Source organism: Acanthopagrus latus, chromosome 3 (genome assembly GCF_904848185.1).
Source record: "Acanthopagrus latus isolate v.2019 chromosome 3, fAcaLat1.1, whole genome shotgun sequence".
Taxonomy (NCBI): domain Eukaryota; kingdom Metazoa; phylum Chordata; class Actinopteri; order Spariformes; family Sparidae; genus Acanthopagrus; species Acanthopagrus latus.
Window position 1 is genome coordinate 3,859,078 of NC_051041.1, and position 25,608 is coordinate 3,884,685.

The window sequence follows — 25,608 nt, forward strand, 5'->3', positions numbered from 1 at the left end:
GTTTCATTCTGACTTGAAGCGAGAAGCATGATGTGAGTCAAATTTGATATATTTTTTTTTAACAAAGTCTGAAGTCTCTCTCTCCCCCCCTCCTTTTTTTTTTTTTTAACTTGATATCTAACTGTGCAAAGAAAGCTAAAATGTCCCTTTTGTGTTGGTGAATACATTTCAGACACCTTCACTATCACTCGGGGCGCCTAGTGGTCTGTTTTATCGTCGCTACGATTCATAAATCCCTCCCCGCCCGTAAAAAAGCGGTTTTTAAATCACATCAGGGAGCTAATCGCACAAAGCATTTGTCAACAAAGCGGCATATTCGCAGAGATTGTTGAGGACGCTTCCAGCTGTGACAAACTTTTTCTATTTTCCATTTAAATCTCTCTGAATGGCACCGTGCACTTAATGCTGTAAGAGCTATATCTAATCAGCCAAAGACCGAAAGCTTTCAGAGCCAATTAGAGGTAATTCAGGGTTGCTGATGTGCGGAAAGACGACAGTTCCTGCAGTAATGTGAGAACTTTTTGGTCTTTTTGCTGCACTCAGTTCAAATCACCACTTTGATTTAAACGGGGCGGTTTTCCTTCTCCACCGTGTGGAGGTCAGCTAAACAATCTCAAATCTGTTATGATGAGATGATTTACTTTCATTTGATCATTTCTTTCATTCAGTGTGTGAGTGTTTCAGTGCAGAACAAACATCACTACCCACTCCGGTCTTCAGTTACAGCTTATTACTGTTTGTTTAGGTGACGTCTGTTGATTTGAATCCCGCTCGCTTCCTCCTCATTCGTAATCCGTTTACACAAAAGAGCAGCCGCGACCAAGCCGTCGTCTATTCTCCTCCAACTTCTAACATCTTCGGCTTTAAATTTGGTGCCAGTAAAATGCCGACAGTGATGGATCGAGCTCCGGCGTGTGAAGCGATCCTGAGCAGCTGAGTCAGTTTTTGAAAGGGACTCCTCTGTTGATTGCGTTTGAGTGTTTCAATCGGCGGATACCTTCATTTTTGGAATTCATCTCAGCTGTGTTAGCATGTCTGTGGTAACGAATCCTCATCCGCAGATGCCAGGTGCCTTCAGACTCTCCAGCTACACGGGGACTGTGTGAAACGGAAGCCGTCCTCATGACAACTCATTTCTTCTTTCCTTTCCCTCCGCCGTGGTTTTGATCAGCGTCCTGTCGCCGCAAAAATGCCACGATTATGAGCTGTCGCGTGTCAATTACCGCTAATTCAGCTCCCCCCGGTGTGCGGGAGACGAGACGGTCAGTCTTCCTCCACCTCGTCCTTTGCTTTCTCTGCCACCTGAAGAAATACATCGTTTTGTTTTCTTCATGTGGGAACGTCACGAGCAGCAGACTCTAATGGGTGTCGACCTGTTTAATGAGGCTGCTGCGTGAGAAATACATCAAAGTCCACACTGATGGATGTCGCGTACTGTAGCCCGGCGACACTCGTGACGCACTCAGAAACATAAACAATGATAATGTGTCTGAAATCATTGTTAGTATATCGGCGACGGATCACATGGCTGCTCGTGTGAAGGTTGTTCTGAACCCACTAAGAGCTTTTACCTCACTTCATCTTCCCTGAGCTCCGGGACGAGCTTTTAGCATCTTTCAGCTCATTATTTTGGATTTACAACTTGAAACTTCACTGTTGTGGTTCACAAGGTTGATTGAAATGGACATTGTTTGTTTTTCCTTCCACAAAGAGTTAGTGTGAGTATCTTGGAAAGTATCTTTGTCTCACCTGAAGCTTTGCTCCAGTGACGAGATGGAAAATAGTGGAAGATTAAGACAATTAATCCACTTTGATGGGATGTAACCCTCCAAACAAACAGGAACCTCATATTTCCATCAAGTCCTTTGAATCATCATCTTCTCCAGTGACTTGTAGAAGCTTTTCTGACCGGAGGACTGACGCTTCCTCATGCTTGTCTCTATCAACTCCTAGTAATCACATAAAGACAGCGGATGGAAACGAGCACTCCTCAGCGATGTTTTAGCTGATTTTCCGAACATTTGTTTGTGACAGTTGTTTCTAATAAACCAATTTCTGCCATCAGACAGACAAAGTGAGCAGCTAACTGACAACCGCTGTTGAAGCTAAATAGGCTGATACTGAGAGAATTAAATGAGTTAACATCAGACTTTAATCCATCGTCCTGCTGGATGTGTAAACAGACGACTCTGATTGTTTAATCCATGAAATGAGCTGGTTTGTTGGTTGTGTTTGCGCGGCTGTTGTGTGTTTAAGTGTGTATGACTGTACAAGCAGAAAAGCTACGCTACACTACGAGGACGCTGGTCCTCATGGGGATGGTAAAAAAAAAAAATCTAACCAGAAAGAAAAACGAGAGTGTCAGTAACATGTAATCAGTGGCACGTTGGATGTTCAGCAACAAGAGATCCGGGGAAACAAACTACCTGAGGAATACCTGCATCGTTTTTAAGTTCACTTTAAATCTTCAAACTAACATAAATGCTGTTGTTGCCTGTGTTCATCTCGACTCGCACTTTGTTCTGAAACTCAACTCATCGCTGTCTGTCTGAGTCGTTTGGAGTGATATCTGTCGCTGGAGATTCATCGCACTGTGATGGAATTCTTCACACAAAAATAAAACAAGGCTGCACGATGCCAAACGACTGCGTGAGTCTTTTTAAACCTCTTTGTTCCTTGTTAGCAGCGCAGTCGTGGCCTTAAGCTTCACGTGAGACGCAATCACCCAGTGAACCCACCGTACGAGAAGATTTCCTGATTTCAGCTCCACAAGTGTCCCGATTTGCATCTTCTCATTTATTTTTGGTGATAATTTGAATGTTTTCTTTGAGTATTTTCATAATTTTGGCCTGTTGGTTGGACGGAGCAGATGTTGTGAAGGTGTCACATTCGGCTCCGGCTTATTATTACTATTTTCCAATATTTTTAATCAGCAAGGTGAATCAATGATCCAACATAATCAGCGGTTACTGTCCAATAAGTAATTAAAATCTAATGATGTGTTTATTAGTGACAGTCACAGGGGAACTTTAAGCATTCAGTACTTTTACTTTTAATAGTTTCTCCTGATTTTGTTTGCATACTTACATACTTGAGTACCACTTTTAGTATTTTTAGTAGCTTTACTCAACTTCCTCTGCCACAGATGTCACAATTTGAAATGATGCTTCAGTCTTTGGTGGATCATCCTGCGTGCCAGTGTGTTCATGATGTGAAGAAGTGAAGTGGTACTGCAGGTAGTTACAGTAGAACAGGCCTGAATCCTCACAAACACGTTTTCTGTGTCAAACGAGCAATCCACACTTGTTTTCGAGACGGGTGTGAAACCGGGCCCAGCGTCACTCACACAGTAGTGAGACACACCCGACGTCTTGACACCGAGACGCTAATTTGACTTTTCTGGAAAGCACCTGCGATTTGCACTGGATGTAAATAACCTCTCCCGGGTGACTCACGTCGTCTTCAACAACACATGTCAAATAAAGACAAACACTGCTTCAAAGGCTGCTGTACCTTTTCACCTGGTCCTTAATCTCATGTATTTACATCAATGATGCGGGTTGAAATCATTTGACTCGGCTGGACAATCACGCCGCCAAAGGAGGGAAAACAAAAGGAGCGGAAGCAGCCTCATCATCAAACATCCTGTCGACACGATAATTCTCCACGAGGCACCGGCGAGTCTTTGCGTTTGAGTGTTTGACAGCAGTTGGCAATCACACGGATAAAAGCTGACATCACTGACATTATAACGGGATGACAAAAACAAAACAACAACAACAACAAAAAAAAAGAAACGCCAAAACACAACAGCTGTGGTTCACTGCCCTCCATAAGCGTGTGATTTGGATGTTAATGTGGATGAGTGTGCGCCCCATCAGCATATTCCTCACGCTTATGCTGCGTGCCTGTCTACACGGCGAAGCTGCACATAAACAGGCAAATGCCACAAGCCTCTAAATGTCAATTAGCTGTGATTCATCTCTCTGGTGCACTGGGAGGCCGAGCAGGGTGGAGCCATTCATTTAACCGCCGCCACCAACGCTCCCCCCTCCTCCCTCACACACACACACTCTTTGACTCTTCATATGCGTTTAGCCGGAGCTCCGATCCGCGGCGACTTTCGCTGAGTGCAGCCGGCGAACGAGCTGCAAATTGCGCGATCGCCGGGGTCGCGAGCGAATAATGGAAAGCGCCGGAGAGATAAGGGTCGTAATGGTGCACTGACACCATTTTTCCCTGATAGTTGAGTGGTGTGTGTGTGTGTGTGTGTGTGTCTGTGTGTGTGTGTGTGTGTGTGAAACGCTTCGAGTGATTTCTGAGGGCAGGAAGTTTGCCTCCGATAACTGTGTGTGTGTGTTTTTTTTTTTTTTAAAAGTGTGCTTCAGTAAAAATGAGGGATGGAACATAACCGAACTTGGATTGAGGCGCTAATAATTGTCTCTTTATTAAACTGTGGTTTTAATTTAAGGGTTTCTTAAAATGCAATATTTCCCAACGTACAAAAGCCTCGGCAGAAAGAGCTGCCGAGGCTTTTGTACGTCGGGAAATATTGCATTTTATTTGCCTCCAGGTTCTGCAGGACGAGGAGAATGAAGCGTTAGCATCTGGAACGTCGATCGTATGAAATATGGACGGCGCTTTCGGGGGTTTGAGAAGTGAAGCTAATGAGAAAACGCTTCAAATTCGCGGGCTTTTAAATTGGCCAGCAGGGGGCGACTGCACTGGTTTCAGGAGGAATCTGTTTGTATGTCGGCGTATGAGAAAATAACCCCTTTTTCTCGCTTGTTTTTGACGTTAGTATACAAGTTTCTCATGAGTTTATTGTCTGAAGTGCAGCATAACGTCCATTAAGTAAATTGTAGACATGTTGCTGCTGGATCTGTGTATCAGTATCGCTCGGTAAAACCAAGATGGCAATGTAACTTCCAAAAGATTGCATCCAAGCTCTCCACAGCTCAAGTGAAGTATGAACTACTGATTCTTCTCCAGTGTAAATACCAGCTGATAAAGTTTAACGGCCTCGCAGCGTTCGCTCTGATGCTTGACCCGGCAAAACGGCCCACAAGTGTCGACGACGTTGGCGAGCGGGGCGGCCCCGCGAGAAGCGTAAGAAGTGAAACTCTGCTCGTCTCGTCTCCTCTGAGCCATTCAGCTCGGCCCCGTCGGGTCTCTTTTTGGAGTCGGGCTCAGAGGAAATGAATCATTTCTGATGTGATATCTCATGCTCTCTGCTCCCGTTCCTTTCACTCGTTCAGTGTTCGACTTCTCTCTCTCCTCGTATCTCTTTTTTTTTCTTTGGCCATTTTCAAATTTCCCCTTCTCTCTGTGCCCTCCTTTCATTCTTCTCGCCTCTCTCTGGTTTCCTCTTCCTTCCCTCCACCACTCTCCCCCCGCAGCTCTCTCTCTCTTTGCTTTAGTCGTTCCTTTAGTCACTTTACTTTCTGAAACCTCCTTCCTGAGTTTCTTTGTGCCACTCTCTTATTCTGTTGCATTTATTTCTCTTCCATCTCCATCTCCCTCTCTTCCTCGGGCTCCTTTCACATGTCTTCCTGACGCCTTTCAGTCTTTAGCTCTTTCAGTCTTTTGACGACCACATCTTCTCCTTTTTTCTGTCTCTGCTTTTATTATTATTATTTTTTTTTCCCCCCAGAAGATGTTTCATTGACCACTGTGAATATCTCAGAGGTTTATTAGATTCATAGCTTTGGTGAGAGCGTCTGGTGTGTGTGTGTGTGTGTGTGTTTCTATTTAAGCTTCTTTATGAATAGTGGGAGTTGTGTGTTGATGTGTTTAATTAGGGGAAATTAATCCGCCTGTTTGTGCATGAGAGAAAGAAAAAAAAAAGAGAGAGAACGAGCGGAATGTGATGGGAGGAGAAGCAAATAACAGAGACGGAGATGAACTCTCGGTTCAACGCTGCCATTCATGTTGATTCAAGCTGTGGAAGAACTCGTCTGACAGGCAGCGATCTGCGTTTGCGTGTTTGTCGTGTGTGTGCATGTTTGTCTCGTGTGTGTGCATGTTTGTCTCGTGTGTGTGTGTGTGAATCTGTCTTACAGTAGGAATGGTTAACTGGTTTGACAGCCCTTGGTGTCCCTCAGGGCAGCGACTGTGGTTCAATGACTGAGTCGGTCTCATATGCACTTTACAGCACAACTAGATGCTCTGATTTATGCAAATATTCGCTCAGATGTACAGTAAATCAGTCACACACACACACACACACACACACACACACACACACACACACACACACAGAGGACGTTAAGCATACGTATGCTTTTTTCACGCACAGAATCCATTCCGGCACACATCGGCGGACACGTGGAGGCATGCCCGCCGTAAATCCCAAACAACCCAACAAACCCCCGGCAACACACACGCACACACACACACACAGACACACACACACACACACACACACGCACACACACACACACACACGTTGGCCTCTTTGTTAGCGTAACTGTGTTTTACAGCTGATTTCCAGGCTAAAGCCCGGCCTGCTCGTTCACCTCCATGCTGTGGCATGTAACATATTGTCCTAATCAATCCCTCGCACACTAAGAGGCTTTCTCTCTGGAACCATCTGCGGGGGGGTTGCGAGTGGTTAGCGAGCGCTTATGTGGAGAGTTAGAGGCCGGCTCCCCGCAAGAATTTTATCTTTGCAGGCGCAGGGGCTGGTGGGAGAGGGCAGGGAGAGTCGAGGGGGGAGGCGGGGGGAGAAAAGACCTTGGTAGGATTTGATCCCGGGTCGGCGGGGGGGCTCGTGGCAGGGGTTTGGATCACAGCATGAGAGAGAGAGAGAGAGCGGTTAAAGGAGCAGAGCAAGAGGAGAGGAAAAAAAAAAAAGAAACTGAATCATTATGTGCCGAGGCTACTAAAGTGAGCGTCAGGAGATTTGGTGACTGGGCTCTTTGTCGCTCGCTGACTTGATCCAAGGCACGAACAATCGCAGACTCTAAAAATGTCACTGGAAGCCTCGTCTGATTTCAGATGGAAGCTGCCAAACACGTCGCGGCGCTGCTGCTGCTGCTGCTGCTGCACTCGGACTAGATTACATTAACGAAGGATTACAAGTTCTCAGTTCTGCTCTCTCCATTTTAAATTTTTTTTTATTTTTCTTACTCGTTCTCTTTGAGTCATTTTCTCTCTCTTTTCTCCGGCTCATGATTACAAGGATTACAAGTTCATTAAAGTTCATTAGTTTCGAGAAATGTAATACGGCAAATGCAATGCTGTAATTGCTGCCTCTGTATAGATAACTCCCTAATAAGGCACAACCGCAGCAATTCGTCTCACTGGTGGAGAGCTGCTTGTTGACAACTAATGCAAATAAAGAGAGCCATCGCTATGAGGCGAGGACAACTGACGTCTGCCGCTGATGTGCTTTTAATGAACGCATTTTTCACTGGATGGCGCACGACCAGGCGAGGCTTCAGTGCACTTAACGGTATCCAGGTGTGCTTTTGTAATCCTGTTGTTTAGCTGGATTTGTCCCGCTCAGAGTTTTCCCGCGGCTCTCAAATGCAAACTCGTCGTGGCTTCAGTTCGAAAAAAGCCTGAAATGCATTTTCTGCTACATCAGGTTTATTTGTCAAATCCATCTGAAATTCAGAGGAAGCCGAGCTCTCCTGCAGAGTTTGAAGGCAGAGACCTGACAGAATTGGTAGCAACACTGATTCCTTTTTGAGTTAGGGAGAAGAAGAAAAAAAAAAAACAGTATCACAACCGCACTGTGACATTTTTCAAGTTCAAAAGCACCTTGCGACACATGATTTGTGCCTGTGCTGCACACAGCACATCACAGAATAACTGAGTCAAGAGAAGTCGTTCCACTCGTCCGATTTAAACTCTGTATTCTGAAACAGCCTGCAGGTCAGCGGGTGCTGCTCGGCTTTAACCGTCCTCCTTTAATCTCTGTTTAAATTGGAGCGGAGGGGGGGCGTCTCTCCTGGCCTGTTGTCGGTGAACCCACGCTGACCGGCCGGGCTTCTCTCAACCGTGTTATTCATGCTCGGGCGAAGAGGAACAGGTGTCTACGACTGAATGTAAAACAGATTAGAGAGGCGGCGCTCCTGAAGGCTCGCCCCCTACCGATGCCTCCTGGTAGACGAGCTTTCACCGTAATGAGGACGAGGCCTCGCTGAAGGAATCTGGCGAAGGCTCCGCCTGAGGCTGGTCATCAAAGGCTCATGATTCCATTTTTTTTTCTTGCTATTGAATGAAATCGTCTATTTAAAAAAAAAAAAAAAAAAATCCCCCCCTTGTTGTTGTCCTCCTTCTGTTTCCGTCATTTGTGTCTACAACCTTGTTTCAAATGGCCTTGAAGACATTAAGAGGGTTGATCTTCCTGTCTGACGGGAACAGGATGAGTGGGAGAGACAAACATTGATCACAGACATTTCATCTGAATAACAGAATCATCGCGAGACGCTTCTGATACTTCATTGTTCTCTCGGTCTCTGTTTCTCAATCGCCTCCCCATTAGTCTCTGTTTGTTCAACTTTCTCATTTAGTTCCGACACAAATAAACACGTTGAATTATTCAGACAGTATTGTCTCAGCGGACGATGCCTAATCTCTCTCTCTCTCCTCCGTCTCCTTCTCGTCTTCCTCCAGGTATCGGGGCTCAGAAAGTGCGGGTCGAAGAGGAGCTGGAGGCGTATCCCACGGAGTCCGTCGACCTCCGCTGCCAGTTCATCGACGGAGGAGGCCGCACCAAACTCACACAGGTGGGAAAGACTGAAGGCAGCAATCACGAAGCTCAGAAATGTCAGAGCAGTTGACATGGTAGTTAAGCCTAATGGAGTGATTTCATGGGAAGGAGACGACCGGTGTGCTCGGAGGTTAAAAAGCTCAATCTCTCCCACATGACATTTTTCTTGTGTAGGCGAAAAACGTACCGAGCTGATGTGCAAGTGTTTGTGTGTGTTTCAGAAAAAGAAAAACAGCCGTTAAGTAAGTGCATTTCTCTCCGCCTGATTTGGAGTCTTTACGCTTGGCTTAGGTGGAAGAGTTGGTGTATCGATTTAGGCTAAATGTGACAAAGTGCGATGGGAAAAAAAAACAAAACTCAACAAGTAAATCCTGATGTACACGGAGCATGTGACCTAAACGTCCAACAGAGGGGGAAACAAAATAGGCCTGGCTGCAGCTGTTCTCATTCTGGTTTAGCAGAAACAAACTCACTGGCTTGATTGAACGTCTTTAAACCAATCACAGTCATTGTTGGGGGGGAGAAAAGCCCAGGACGCAACGTACTGTCAGAGGGGCGAACTCATCCTCTCATTACACTGGATTCATCTGCACAGAAGAGGGGCTGACGGCTGATTGCTTGGAGGGATGGGACAAAATATCGATCTGGCAATATACTCCATCACTTGCGGTACAATTACTGATTCACTGGGGCCAAATATCAATATGTTTCTATATGCTTCAGCCAGACAGATGTGCTGCTGCATCATCAGATGATTGTCTTGATAATGTATCTGTAATCCATTCAAGTATTGACTGTGCAGCGTCCAGTTTTAGTGAAATACCGTCTTTCCAGCGGTTGTTAATCCACACATGAGAGTTATGTTCTGACCAGCAATATGACCATTTTCAGGCCAAGATTTTAAAGCGATTATCAATATCAGAGTTATAGATGTGTATTCATTGTGAGTTTAGCCTAGCTTAGCACAAACATGACAGCAGTGGAAGACTCCCTCTGACTACGCTCAGCTGTCTCATTTCCTTTTCACCTGATCTTACCTGACAGAGATCCGAGCGCACACACAAAACACAAAAATACAAACTTCTTGAAATCAGTTTATACTATCAAACCCCCAGCTGGGAGCTCATCTGACACCCCCGAGCTGCACTGATGCATCACACACCATGTAGGCTAAAGCAAAGAGCTACGAGTGGTTTGCTGGTTCAGTTTGATCCAGATCTGATGTGTCCTCCCTCCGAGCCGTGTGTGGAATCGATAGCCAATTTGTTCAAATATGAAAACTGGTACTGCAGAAGGAATAAATTGCCCTCCATCATTGTTTCTGTCCAATTTGCAGCTAACGAGGGAGCCTCACCCGCTAATTTGCTCTGACGTCTGGGTCACAATCCGTCTTCCTCTTTGCAACCTTCAACCCCGTCCGCTTTCTCGCTCCCTTTCCTCCAGACGTCATACATTTAATAGATGTTTGCTAAATGTGTATTGATGGACTTTATTCCCTCTCCTGCCCGGTCTACCACTTTAAGCCAGCCGTTTGTATTTAACACTGTCACTTTGAAAACTGAGGAGAAGAGAAAAATCAATTTGCAATAACATCACAGGAGTGTCCCTTGCGGTAGAGTCTCATAAAAACCCCAGCAGATATCAATAAACTTTCACAGATCAGGAATCTTAAGAAGAGAACCCTGAGAGAGGAGTCTCTGATACATTGTGAGAGTGTGAAAGGCCATGAATTCAATCTCGCAATAAATCCTCAGCTCCTTAATCAGACAGCTTTAATTGAGTTTAACATTTTGCCCCTGAAAGTGAAATTATTGCAGGTGTCGATGAAGACCGAACAGCGCAGACATCAGCTCTTGCTCAGAGTGATGACTGAAATTATGCTAACATGATTTTTAAATGTCACTTGGCAGCAATTTATTAACGTTGTGTTTGTTAATGACGAGGAGAAAGACGGATCACGCTGGTGTTCTGTGACAGCAACAGAAAGTCAGTGAATGCAGTTAAGTTCACTTAATATTAAAAATTCAGTTATTATCTCCTCCCCCTCATGCTGATGCAAAGTCGGGTGAAGTTTCGTAGTCCACCAAACATTTCTGGAGCCTCGCAGCACAACAGCGCCGCAGCTTTCTCCTGAACAGCCGAAGTAACTCGGGACTTCTTATAAACGAAAGTAACAAATTTAAAGTAATCATGAAACTGCTTCGAACAGCTCGTTCAGCGGAAGTCTGCTGAGTGAGAGACAAAATCTGCACCCTGGATGCACAGCGGAGCTCGTGCACCCACAGATGGAGCGCACGCTAGAGCGACAATTTTTGGTTTAAAAAAAAAAAAAAAAAAAAAAAAGGGTGCAAATATGTTGTGTTTTTAAAACAAGTCCCCGTCTTCCTCAGTTGTTTAGGAGAATGCTGCAATGCTGTTTTGTTCTGTGAGGCTCCAGAAATGTTTTGTGGACTACGAAGCTAAACTCAAATTTAAAGAGTTGTACTTTGGTGCTTAGCAACAGACGTGGCTACCGAATGGGCTACTAAACCTACAAACAAACTGAGTGAGGTTGTTGAAGGTTGTGAAGAAATAAGAGTGTTCACACTATAACCTGTGGTTCATCTCTCCAGGTGTCTTGGATATGGGAACCCATCGATGGTCAGAGGGACAACATCGCTGTGTACCACCCGATCTATGGACAGAGTTTCCCCAACTTGTCCTTCAAGGACCGAGTTGTCTTCCTCCAGAACAGTCTGGAGAACCCGTCCATTAGGATTTCTAACCTAAAGATGTCCGACGCCGGCCGCTACACCTGCGAGTACGCCACCTACCCTTCTGGAAACGAACAAGGGACGACCACCCTCATCATGCTGGGTGAGTAGAGAGGCTGTGACGCTGAGAGCATCTGTGAAGCCAAAAGTTCAGCTTCTCTGCAGAAGAGGACCATGTTTCAAACTGGCCATCAGCTTATTGCTCCTGCTTATAAAAGAGTAAGAAGAGGCAATTTTAAAGCTTCTGACGAGTATTTCTCGGGGTGATTCAACAAGGAAATCGGGTGATAAAGATCTGGATCCTGATGCATGTAAAGCATCAGTCTTTGTCGTGTATAGACACACTGCTCATGTGTTGCTGTGATGTGAGCAGTGGAGCCAGCAGTTTAAGCGAGGCACAACCTGGTGGAACTTTTTGAGGAAAGAGTTGTCGATGGAAAAGTGGAGAACAATCCAACGTGAGAACAGTTTGACTCAGAGCGGCGCCCTCCAGTGGTTGTTTGGCTTAACATGGATGCTAATGTTCAGGACACGTGGGAAGTGATAGTTACATCCTGTGAATATTGATTTTTACATGTGAAGGGGGCATAAATAAGACTTTAGACTGCAAGCCAGAGTCATTTTAGGGTTACCTGAACAGGTAGAGACGGAGAGGGTCGGAGTTGGACGCAGCACAGCAGCGTTAAAGGCTTTTAATCAGGTAAATAACACAACAGATTTTAAAATCCAGCGCTTAGTCCACTTGATTTTGCACAAACCCAAACATATCGCACCAGCTGGGAAAATGCACCCATTAAAGCAGATTCTATGTGAAAGGACCCTGAATAAATGAATGGAGTGATTATTAACTCGATATCTCACCCAGGTTTCTACAAGCATCTAAATGCATCTAAACCTGATGGTCTGCCATCAGCTGTTTGTGGTTGTGGATGAAGTGCATTTAGAATGGATTTACTATATATATATGTAAATGTATATGTGGGGTCATTTGCTATATGGCTGCTATAATGACTGGAGGAAGTGTGACGTCTGTGGGAGCTGCTGTGAGATCTGCAGGTAACGAGCGAGCGTCTCTTTTGCTGCTGAGCTTGTTGGCTTGCTTACACAACATTGTGTTGTAGGTTATATTATCCTGACGAGTGGTTCAGCGGGTTTAATAGATGCTCTTCAGACGTTGACCTTTAACCACAGGAACTTGTCATTTTGTTGTCGCCTGCGTTCGCAAGCGCACCAACAAGCCGACCACTTGCGCGCGACCTCCGTGACATGTTTGGATTTCAGTTTAATTAGAGACGGGTCTGTTTTGGCCAAAGGACTGGATTAATTACTTTTTTGAGGACCCTCGCTGTGATGATAAGATGAAGGTGATGAACATAATCTCACTGTGGACTGTTCCCGCGCATATAAATGTACCTGGTGATGCAACAGCTCATCTTAGTTCTTTAATGTTGATTTAGTTTCTGTGTAAACTTGGTGGCAGTGGGGGAGAGATGGGGGATGTTGGAAGGCCGACAGCCTCAGTCTTTTAATAAAAACCTGCTTTAATGAAATAACTCTTGGTACAACACTGTAGACACCTGACAGCTTCTATTCTCTGCACGGCCTTTAACTCTGTAGTAGATATGGTGATGTCATTTCCAGGAGTGTGTTCGTTTGATTTATATACGTAAAATCAGTACAAGCTAAGCTGAAAGGTCAATAAACCACAATAAATGATAAAAGTTATGAAATTATGTCACAGGTGCAAAAAAACAGACACATTTTTCATCAGATTTCAGACAGACAGTCCTCCAGTATTTGGTATTTTTGCCTACGGTGATTTTATTTTTCAGAAATATCTTCAAAAACTTCTGATTATTTCTCTCACAATCATGCGCCTGCTTCTCTGCTCCCCTCCCACTGCTGACCGGCTCCACCACATGTTGGCACACGATGTTTTGCGCCGAACCAAATGTAACATGATGACGTCCTCTCGGGGTGGGCGGTACGCCGGGGCGGGCGGTTCACAGTCAGGAGGAAACTGTGTGAATGTTAAGCCTTGTTTGGAGCTGATTGAATAACCGCAGCTGTAGGTTGGATGTGGGGGAACTGGTTGTCAAGTTTGTGCTCAGCTGGTTCTGTTTTTAACGTTACGTGAAAGCACTTTTTGCTCTGCGAATATTCTTTTGTTTTTTCTATAAATGCTCCAGAGAGACCTCCTGCATCTTGACATAAATTTTTACGTCGTATCACCCAACAGATCTTCCACTCCATGACTTTGCATGTTCGCGATGGAGTGGAAGATAGAAGACGGCTTTCTAGGCTTCCTGCTGCAGCGACATGGAACCCGTGGCGGGTCGAGGTCAGTTTTCACAGGGTGAATCCTCAGATGTCACCGGGCCGGACCACCGCGAGAACACGGCCCAAACACCCCCAAGATGTATGTGAAATGTGGAGGATTCCTCAAAGTGACTTCGCTGTCTCGATTTTTGAAAGTGAGTGGATGTTTAGTTGCTGTTAGCAGCTGACGCGTCCTGTTTGTAATCGGAGACAGCTGGTGTTATTCATCCACCCACATGTCCTCCCGGTTGCACTCCGGTTGCAGAAGGAATCAGACGGCTGTTGTCTTCCTCTCGCAGCGAGCCGCACTGAGGAGACCCCGTGCTCGAATCTGAATTACAATCATTCCCTCACCGCGCTCGCAGTGTATGGCCCATAGCATCAGCGCTTGTACGATAACGAGCTCATATATTAAGAGCTACTATCACAGTGGAAGGCTCAGGGGACGGGATGCAGATTACACATTTTGAACTGAAGCGGTGCATTTGCTGAAGTCTTATCCTGTTCGGTTTAATGCAAATCTATCTGATGCTTTCTCCCTTTTTTAAAAAAAAAAAAAAGTTTTTCATCGTCAGGATGAAACACGAGAGATGTTTGGGGGTGTGATTTCATAGCATTTTATTGATTTGGTCCTGGTGCAATTAGAGGAAGAATCAAAAGAATTGGATTTCTGACAGAACTGAAAACATGCCAACACACATGGAGATGCTGTGTAGTTATTGTGCCACTGCCTCCAGTGGGTGTCTGGGGATTCCTTTACCTGCTCGACTCGCATGTAAGCCACTGTGGAGACGCTCTACGATAAGGCCAATTACAGAACTCCAGTTGTTACAAGGGGTCAAATCTCCAGCAGCACTTGTAGTACAAACAACAGAGAATACAGATCGTCAGATTCATGGACGAACCTCCGAAAAAAGCTGTAAAGCGTTGATGTGATAGTGCAGTTGTGTTTTATAGTACAAGTGTTTTGGAGTTTTAATTTCCTCAGACTTGTTCCCCTCTCCCTGCACCTTGGAAGTGGGTGAAGTTGCGCCAGAAATCCCTGCACCGCTACCCTAGTTGCTGCAGCCAGTTTGGTTCATTAAAAGAAGTGTTTTACGATTCCTTTTGTGTTCCCCCAGATGGGCCAGTAACATTTCTCCCAGTAGCTTTTTTTTTTTTTTTTTTTTAACAAGTAAACCTTCGCACAACAATACAAAATCCACCCTGGAAGCTACTCTCACAGAGAGCGGAGCACACAGGAGATGCAGAACTTGGCTGCGATGCTGAAAAAACACAGAGAGATATTCTGGCGGGCGTGCAGTTGGATGTGGGCTAAGCCTCCTAAACTGCTTCTGCTGGCACCGAACAGGAGCAGACTGGGAAATACCTGCTGGAAAGCTCCCCCACTCGCCTTTTGTCTGGAGATGCATGCGGTGCCAAGCTCTCTGGGATTGATTCTGGAGAACTAAGTGTCTCAAAGTCACTGGAAGGCAGTCATATTTCTACCTTATTGGATATAGAATCCATATGAGCCAATCACATTAGACCTTATCGAATCCACAACTGCTGGCAGCCAATCATATTACAACTTATTGGATCTAGAACCACCAGCACCCCAATGATATCACAACTTATTTAAGTATGAATACATAATGCCGACAGCCAATTGTATTATAACTTATTGGATACAGCTCCACCACCAGCCAATCTTATTACCACTTATTGGGGTGTGAATAAAGAATCACTCACTTGGCAGTGAATGATATCATACAGTGTTGGACGGGGGACCGTACAAAATGAATGGTAGCAAATTACACTTTATCTTACCGGGCATAGTGTAGCCAGCAGGACAGGAATACAATTGCAGGTCGGGGGGGGGGGGGGGGAGAGTCGAGGAGAGTGGAGGCCTGTTGGAAGTGTTGCTGAGCCCCGCGAGTGAAAAATGGTGCTCATTGTTTTGAATTTGGAAAGAGAGACGGTGAGAGTCCAGAGGTTTAGAGGAGAGGACCGCAGAGTGGAGGGTCACTGGCTGGAGTCCACGGATCAGCAGAGGGGATAAGTGGAGGAGTGAAGTGAAGCTCCTCAGAACCTTCCTCTTTCCTTTTTTTTTTTTTGTGTTGAGGAAAGTTAACTTTCCTGAAGCCCGACGAGAGAGGCAACAGGCGGGCAATAAAATGAGGGAACAGCCATCTAGCCACTAAATTGAAATTCAGCTTAGCCACAAGCTATAACCTGATTGCATATTATACTCTAGTCTTTTTTTTTTATGCTTTGTCGGGAAAATGCCAATATTGTAGTTACTGACTGATTAAAAAAGAAAGAGAGCTGAGGAAAAACCCAGTGTGATCACATGCATCATATCCTTTTTAACACACACTGAGCTGAAAACTGTACAAAGCCAAAATATTGAAAGTTTTACCTCATCAGCTTCATTATTGAAAATATATGCTTTTTTTTTTATGAGAGGCTCCACCTCATAACTCCCTGTGGTGTAAACTAGTAGGATTATAGTGAGTCATGCTTTATGGCGACACATTGTGTATCGTATCGTATCGTATCGTATCGTATCGTATCGTATCGTATTGTGGGATTCCCAGCCTAACATTTCGTACACTGTTTGATTAAAGATTTATGCAGGGGGAAATGACCTCATGTTGTAAATTGAAGCTTGCCTGTCTTGAATTTGGTCAAATACCGTCTTGTTTTGCCAGTTAGACAAGGAGAAGTTAAATCAAGTGTTTTGTTTTCACCTATAACCATCTCGATAGCCTCGTTAGCAAACTTTCCCACTTCGCATCTGCGATCTAATGACTGATTAAATGAAATACTGCCATTTATACTCCTATAGGATTAACAGGTTTTATTGTGATTTAAATCAGCTAATGAGACTTTTTTTCTGCCTCTGGCGCAGCTCCGCCTCTGAGAAAAAATACGTGTTATTCCAGCTGCATTGATTCCAGCCACAGAACGCAGGAATAAATGCTCTCCTCGTCCTCGCCGTCTGGCGTCCAGGCGTTTCTATTTAAAACGTCATGACCCTGATAGCTCCAGTGAGCAGCCAGCAGTCAGATGCCGTTGCACTGGGCAGTTCCCAGGTGAGAAAACGTGTTAGAGCGAAAAACGGGTTCTCGCTCTCAAGAAATTATGTGTGCAAAGCAAACAATCCCTGGAAGAATATAGGTTAAACAAGACAAAACAATCCCTTTTGGACTACTAGAGCAGTGTGCTGTGCACTTCAGGTTGCAGCCCTGATGACAAATCAAGGTCGGTGTTTGTGCAGTATGTTTTTTTTCTGTGTTTTTTCCGAAACCATCCTCATTAAACTGAGATATCGTGACTTGCAGAGTTAGTAAGGAGACAGGAAAAGATAAGAAAAAAAAGTATAGAGCACTAAAAAATGTGTCACTCAGCAGATACACCGAAACTATAATAACAAATGTTGCTGAGCACTCGGCGAATTGGAACAGCATCTGCAATTCTTTGTGTTGCTGAGCTGTTGATAACAGAGGTAAGAGAAAAATATAAAAGACTGATGCCTTTGATCCCACATTTGCCCTCAAATCGCAGCTCAACGTACAGATAAACGCGGCAGCATAAAGGGTTGAAATGCGACGCCTCAAGGTGCTTTTTGTATCTGTGTTTAGAGGCAAGACTGAGTTTAGAAGTCAAACGGATGTGTTTGCAGCTTTTAGTTTCTGCAGAGCGAAAGTGGGTTTGGAGGGCATTCTTTATTAATTAGTTGTCCTATTTTAGGCACTTAGCCGGTGCTATCAATCTTACATTTGCAACATTAGTCTGAAGCTTAAATAAATGCATTTTGTCAACATTTCTAGCAGCCAATAATGAGTTGTCAAAACAACACACACAACAGAATAATTGCAGTATAAACTCATTCCTGTGTTCCTTGAATATTCATGTATTGTTAACAGTTGAGGAGACATAGTGAGCCAAACAGATGTTTTCCCCTACAATGTCTGGAAATATTCAGCCGCAGTGTGTCAAGCTGAGAGACGATGTTTACAAACCTGGGCAGCTGGTGTGACATGAATTCCAAAAATGTAACAACATCCAGAAGACTTTATTGATTTTTGGCTAATGTATGCAGCAACGTAGGAAATTAAAAATAAATAAATAAATAAATAAAAACATCACTTGGCTGCTTTCATCAGGGTACAGCGATGAATAAATCCATGTTTGGAGCAGGAGGAGGAAAACCCTGATATGTTCCAGGAGTCAGTGCTGCTGAATCCAGATATGTCTGGTTCTGTGTTCCCAGGCAGCGTTTTGTTAAAAACACAGCTGATCACTGGTGACATACTGCAGTTGATATGAGTTCTTCGGAGCATTTCTTTTTTTATTTCTGTGTTGCAAGTGCAGGATTAAAATTATCTACGGCTCTAGAGATCAAATTTAAAATATACTGCTGGAGGATGTGTTGATGGATGGCACTGACGGACAGGGTCAGCGTGTGGACTTATCAATGAGCAGCATGTCATGGGGTCACTCAAAAGTAGTTTTCTGATTAAATATCATCACTGAGGCCACGTATTTCTATAATCTAGCTCTTCTTGCCTGGAGAGATGCAGTGTCGGGGCGCTGGGATGAAGAGACAAAACGTTGCATGCTGGTTTTGATGAGTTTTTGATGAGCTTTTGATTTGATCACTCTTGCTACAGTAGGTAGCTAACGTAATGCCGCGTTAACAGAGGGCTGACGACGCCACTAAGAACAAGACAGCTACAAGCTCACAACACGAACAACACTCACCACCACCAACACTGTTGAGTTTGGTTAATCTACTCCTACATAAAGCTTTTTCTGTCTCTGTGCATTGAAACATTTTGATTGACGGAGACATACACAACCAGCTGTTGTCTTTGTTACCGGCTTGATGGGGGATGAATCCCACCCAGTCTGAGGTTTGAATGGTTGGCAGACAAAGAGTGACTTCCTCAAAAGTTCTGATGTTTTCAACAAGGAGAGTTCGGAGTAGCTTCACAGAAAAGTCGGAGTGCTTCTTCTCTCTGCGACTGCATGCCGGATGATGCTAGCGCTATAAGGAAAAAAAAAAAAAACACCGTATGGAAACAGTGTCTGAGAGCTCCAGCCATGCTAGCAGCTCTTTGAGGCTTTTTTGATTTTGCTGCTGCCCTCCAGACAACTCAGAAATGTCTGACGTCCTTTGTGAAAAAAGTAAAGAAGTGCAGTGGTGGTCCCATGTGTGAGGGGCAGCGCCAAACAAATGAAAAGGACACCAGCTGTTTGCACTTGTTCATGTTTTATCCACCATAGGGGCATCTAAAGGGCTCGTCTGTAGAGTTTTCTTGAAGGAGCACTTATCTGACTTCACACAACAATGGCGGCACCCACTGCTGAGGGTCCATCAGGCATCCTCTTTAGTTTTGGACGTGTGTGGTCATGAAGAACAGTACTGGTGACCTGACGCTATGATGAAAGGTCCCGGAAACATGAATGGAACGTCAACATGAAACTAGTTGCCCAGATATTTTACTAAAACAAAACAACGTAAAATCATGGTGGTGCAGGAGGAAATGTCAGGTGATCACCAGTGTTGGCAGTGACCTTACCCTCTGGGGACTTCGTATGTTTGGCAATCCATCCATTAGTCAACACAGATAGCTTCAAACGATCCTAAACAGATTGCTTCAAACACGTTCATGAGAAGCACACAGTGACACAACCTAGATAGGAGATGGTTCTGGGTCAAAATTGGTTGATTTAAGGATAAAGTGGGTCAGTTAAGGCACTAGCAGGGGGGGCTTTGGTCCAAAAATGGCTTGTCTCTAACCACCCACGTGTAAAATATATGCAGCATTTGGATACTGAGCCAAGATCAACAAAGAGCTTGTTATCTGATTCAGAGCCGGGTCTTCGGTGTGGCTGTGGTCTGGCCCAGTTCTTCACAAGGCTAAATTGTCGTCCTTGCAGCCAGATTGTAAGAGCTTCACTGTTACTGAGCGACAGAATGTGAGCCAAATATAAGTAATAATGTGGGTCAGTGCCGGGCTTCTCCTAATTTGCTTTCTCGGTGTGTTTCGGTTGGTTTCACCACAAACTCGTGTGACGATGACAGATGTCAGCTGTCCTGTGTGGATGCCACCTTAATTCAGCAACAGCCGGCTTCCCGCTCGGTTACAAATCTTCACACTTGGCGGAATACTCCCAAATGTTTATGATTCAAACTGGCAATCTTCCAGTCGCAGGTCTTGTTCTGCAACTACTGCCAAGGTGAAAAGAAAGACAGCCTCAGGTTCAAGTCGGGGCGAGTATCTGCCTTGCTGAATAGTCCCTACCAGCCACAGGGACCATGTGTCACAGCGAATGTCTCTCTGAAGGAAGGGGAAGGCAAATGTTCTGAAATAAAGTCTAATTGTTTCCAGAGCGAAAATGATATCTACAAACGTGAGTGGGAGTTCGGAGGAGTGTAAACCTGGAATAGTTCTGTTCGCCGTCCTTTTGGCTAAGCACTCATCAAAACGCAATTTGAATACTTTAGTTAGGAAAACATGTGGTGCGCGTGACTTCTGCAGGAAAGTGTTCACCTTTTAACAGCTCGCTTTCATAAATCAAACACATCTCATGCAGTCAACAGTGTTTGGAAACATTACTGTAATGCATTTTTCCTGTCTCGCTGTCAGTCGCTGGCATTCAGCCTGTTGATATTACCACACGGGGGTGGTGTGGGGGTGTGCGGGGGGGTTTGAAGTGTTTATTCAGCTCCGTTAACATGGCTTCCCGCTTGCCTTGTAATTACTCTGTACTCAGGATGCCTCAGACCGATGTGAGGAGGAGCAGCGGGCTCAATTGGATGCAGTGTCACGAATCACATCAGGGATGGATACTCTGGACTTGTTAGATCAATATAAACCCCTTCTGCCGCTGTTTTACCCCTCCTCCTCTCTGTTTATGTCTGATTCACCTCCTCTGGCCTCTTCTGTTTTGCTTATCTCCTTTATGTCTGATTTCTCTCCTCGCCTTGTTTCGTCTAATGCTCTGCATGCCTTTTCCTGCTCTTTGTTTTTATGCTCTCATCTGACGATATCTTCAGGACAACCAATATGGAAGATCTCTTTAGTAGGAATGGGCGTGCACACCGTTATCTGTATTTGTATCCGGTGATGAGATATCTCACTCATCGAGGTCATGGTATTTCTTGACTCATCCAAGATGGGGGCTAAGTGAGTCTGGGTTGTTAATCTGTCTGGGGAGGGAACTCAGTACTGCATTGTAGGAGGGTGATAAGTAACGCCATCGGCCGCCTCCTCTGTTCAAAGATGGCCATTGCAGTTTGACACTTGCCATTTTTATACCGGGCAGCAAGCCGCCAATTTGGCCGTCCTTTTTGTCCTTTTCTAGGTCCATGGATTTAGACAGAAGGCGGTAAATTGGGGGTCTGTTTTGGTCCGCCAATTTGCTGCCTCGGGTAGGGTACATTTTTTTCCACTTTCATTGCTATGAAAATCCGAGCCGTCGATGTGCCGGCCACTGCGTGAGATGGGCGGAGGTGTCGATGACGTGCACTGTTGTGCCACTCACAGGAAACAGCTGATCACAGCAGTCAGTCCATCACTTCATCCACGGACGTCAAGATGAGCAACTGGACAGCTGCTGAGATCCTGGAGATGCAGCGTCTCCTCGGTCTCTGTAGCTGTTTTCGCTGTCCGATTGTTGTTGTAGCAGCAAGCTATTAATGGTCGCTACTTTCAAATTAAAAGCCCCCCACTAAGAACCCAGTTCTAAACTCCAATGGGGTGCAATGTAAAGCTCTTATTTTGAAGACAAATTCGACCTGCTTCACTGCAAGCCAACCCACAGCAAGATGGAAACAGAGTAGACGGAGAGAGTTAAATAGAAGTGGATGATGCAACAAAGTTAATGAGTTACAATAGTTTCTACATTTTCAGCTCCTTTTCTTTTAGACCACCACTGTAGAGGTGGCTTGGTACTTGTTGGAGGAACTCTCATTCTGAACTTTATGCAAAACATTTGTGTCTTTGAAAGGCTGGTGTGATGAAAATAAAACCTTTGGTAGATACATTCTAGTCACATCAGTGTTTTTAAGACCGTAATGAAAAACAACTAAAGGTTAATGATATACCTCGCATTTTATCAGCTTTGTTTTGTTGGTTGCTTGTTTTCTCACTCATGAATCTTCAACACTTTTTAAAAATTAATGGAAATATAAACATTGATTTCGGTCCATTAGAACCAAAGAGCGACGACTGCTTTCTTGACGCGTGTAGTGAAAAGGAAATTTGCCAAATAAAACACAGACAAACCAATTTCTCCGCTGTGAGAAGCCTCAATAAACCAGCAGGGGATGCACTGGGAAAAAAAAAACAGTGTTTACAATAATTGCCTGACTTTTTCTTTAGTAGTAAAATCTTTCAATTTCAGTCCATTACTGTCACATTACACATACAGCTGCCTACGGCACACTGAAGGGCATTCAGGGGAAATTTACCAAATCACATCCTGCAATCCAGGACTGTGTAACACATGTTTAAGAGGAGTGGGTAAATTACAACACTTGACATCACAAAATAATTGAACTCGCTGACATTTACAGATTGATGGATAGCGTGTCATAGGTTGGGTCTTTTCCCTTTTAAGAGCAGAAGGACATTTTTCGTGGAACATTGCCGCTTTGTTAAGATAAGTCCAGTTTGATTTAACAAAGCTAATGTGACGGGAGGAGGAAGTGCAGTGTTTTTTTTTCCCCATCGCTGTGATGATGTGAGAGCCTCCAGACCGTCTGATGTTTCGCTTTATTTGGGGGGTTTTCCTGCAAATCGCTCTGTGTTGATGAGGCTCACTCTGAACCTGCTGGTTGATGTCAAAGACGCTAAATATTTGAGGGTCGGTCTCACTTTTTTTCCCTTAAAAGTTTTAGTTTTGCAAGAGTTTCCCAAGTACTCGAGGGAGGAGCTTTGTCGTGGATTATTCTAAAGGCACCAGCTGTCATTAAACCGTGGAAAAACATATATTAATTGGATTAAAACATTCTAATGCTCTATAACGCCTTAAATTTAGCTACTGTAAGCCTCTTTTTTTTTTAGGATCTCGCCGTACGTACTCTGTGATGTTGAGTGTCCCGGGGTCACACCGGAGGGCTCCCTCGTTCTCAGAGTTTCATTACAGCCTCAGCAGGATGCCACGGTGCATATTCACAACAGACTGATTGAACCGCCGCCTCCTCTGTTCTCCTCCTGCCTCACTGTTGATGTCTCTTTCTCTTCACCACTATTTCTTTTTTTTCATCTTCCTCCCTCTGCTGCCATTTTTCATTGTGCTGTGCCCACCTGGTACACCTCTTGTTTCCAGCCCTATCATCTGCTGACTGTCTCTCTACCTCTCTTGTGTCTGTCTGACTTTAATTCTACTGTTTCTCTCCCTCTCTGTCCAGCCAAGCCTAAGAACTCGGCCAACGTAGTGACGGTCCAGGCTGGCTCCAAGTCGGTGGTGGTGGCCCAGTGTGAGGCAGCGGACGGCAAACCGGCAGCCACCATCAAGTGGCTGACGCAGGTCGGAGGCAACCACTCAACCAGCACCATGAACGGGCCGGACGGCACGGTGACCGTTCGCAGCGAGTACCGGCTGGTTCCCACGCCGGCGGATGACGGCAGGGAGTTGACCTGCATGGTGGAGCAGAGGACGCAGGAGCGGCCGTGGACTCTCTCTGTGAGGCTCTCTGTGGAGTGTAAGGAAGACACACATGCAGACTCATTCACTCTCTGGTCCATAAATTATATTTTGGGTTGCTGCTCAAATAGGTTTGACATGCTTCAATCACTACTCGTACTGTCCAGTGTTGCAGCACTGTATTCCCTCTTCTGTCTCTTGAGGGTGTGTTTTAAACGGATATTCTGGCATAAGTTTAATCCATGGTCTGACACACCATGACACAGAGTAAGACCTCCCATTGAGAGATCAAGTTTTCTGACTGCTAGCTTATGTAGTTTTAGCAACCTCAGAAAAGACAGCATGATAACAGTACACTGCAGTATAGAAACCGCCAGAAAAAGCCACAAATAGTGCTCAGAACAGCACCAAACTTCAGCAATAGTACAAAAAGGGTCCCAGCTCATAGTTCGAGGCATCAAACATCTGCTAGCTTTGCTGGCTTTCTATTGAAAAGAGAACACAGCTCACCACTCTCCTGCTGCAGCTTGCTCGTTGTGGTGAAGCCCTGACGAGTCGATTACAGAGTGCAATAGAGTTCCGTAGCTCAAGGATGAAAATGTATGTTTATTACTCCATGGAAATGCAATCAAAGTTCATATGTGTCTTGCCTACCAGATTATAACAGTTATTATCGAGAGCTGACAGGGAAAAGAACAAAATTGAGCGTTTCTAACCAGGGGCACCGACAGGGATTTTGGGCCCCATGAAAAGAAATCTAATTGGGCCCTTGTGTAAGACGGCAAAAAAATTTGATGCCGTTTTATATAAAACTATGTATTTTAATGATATTTTTGACTATCATTCCCATATTTGTGACAGGAACAACATGACAGTTACTTGGTTACTGCTCACTGTCTGCATGCAGGTCTAATTTATCTCCACAGCTGTAGACTCACAGGTGGTGGCTTTGGATTTGGGGTGTGTAAATGCGTATATGAGGCTATATGGTCGTTGCGATTTAATCTTCTGATTTCCAGAAAATATAAACATTTCTCTGACTGTACTAAGAGTTGTATTGAGTCACACAGTCTGCATGCAGCATTAATGTTCTCCTCTGTTCCTACGGCACAGCAGGACGGTGAGAGTCCCAAACTACTGACCAAACACTCTATTGTAGTGATAGCTGGATTTTAACTATATTATATATACACATACATAGTCTCTTTTTATTTCAGAACTGTTTTTAATACATGAAAATCATTCTGAAATAAATATGGATTATAGGCTGTTTTTAGTTTATAACTCTCTTTTAACCCTCTGAAAGTGACATTACTGTCTTCTGAAGGCCGTCACAGGCTCAGTTTTTAAGATTTATTTAAGCCACGAGCATCATAGAAATCTTGAAATTGGAATGAATGTCATGCTAGCTTACTGAGAAAGGAGCTAAATATTGCTCCAAATTTGAACTGTTTTTACTGCGAGGTCCGCGACCTCAATGTGAAATGATGACTTGTAATAATAACTTTCAGTGAGCAGTTGATGAGGGATGAGATGAGGATGAGGAACCTGCTGCTGCTGAGACTGAGAAACTAGACTCATGGCTGTCTGACTGCCTTCAGTCTTTACAACTGCTGACATTAGCTTAACTGTTCTTAAACTGTGCTAGCTGTGAACTGTGCTCACCTTTCTTCTGAAAGAAATGTGTGAGGAGTTGTCTTCCCTCTTCTTGTTTTCTTTCCCTTTCTGCCTTTTTTTAAGGCTCCCTGATTTTGCTCTCTTGGGTAAAGACATGTTGATGAGCAGCAGCCTCTCTTCTCGTTAAGCTGTTTGGAGACGCACCTTCTGCACCTGCAGCTGCAGGGGTGGACTGAACCATTATGTATTGTAAAGGGGTGAGAGAAGCCTCAGACAGCCTCCACTATTTTATTCATACAGAGTAAAGTCTCTCATCCGATTTTAAGTTAGTTATGACACTAATTACTTCGAAAGAAAAAATAAAGTAAAAAGAACATCTTTATTTCAGGCCTTTCAAGGCCCCCTCCCCCATTTGGGCCCCGGTAATCAGTCCCACTTTTTCCCCCCAGTTCGACGCCCCTGTTTCTAACTGCATTTGGTAATCGACTCGTCAGGGCTTCCCCACAACGAGCTAGCTGCTGCAGGACAGTGGTGAGTTCTGTTCTCTTTTCA

General features: G+C 44.6%; 1 protein-coding gene across 5 annotated transcripts in view; it reads left to right on the forward strand.

Annotated features, from left to right (window-relative positions):
* Positions 1-25,608, forward strand: part of pvrl2l (PVR cell adhesion molecule related 2 like) — a 307,071-nt gene that overhangs the window by 121,097 nt on the left and 160,366 nt on the right. For all 5 annotated transcript variants that reach the window (XM_037092450.1, XM_037092453.1, XM_037092452.1 and 2 more), the window contains exons 2-4: positions 8,626-8,738; positions 11,335-11,578; positions 23,204-23,497. In XM_037092450.1, coding sequence (XP_036948345.1) covers positions 8,626-8,738; positions 11,335-11,578; positions 23,204-23,497 — 651 coding nt within the window. The remainder of the gene's footprint in view (positions 1-8,625; positions 8,739-11,334; positions 11,579-23,203; positions 23,498-25,608) is intronic.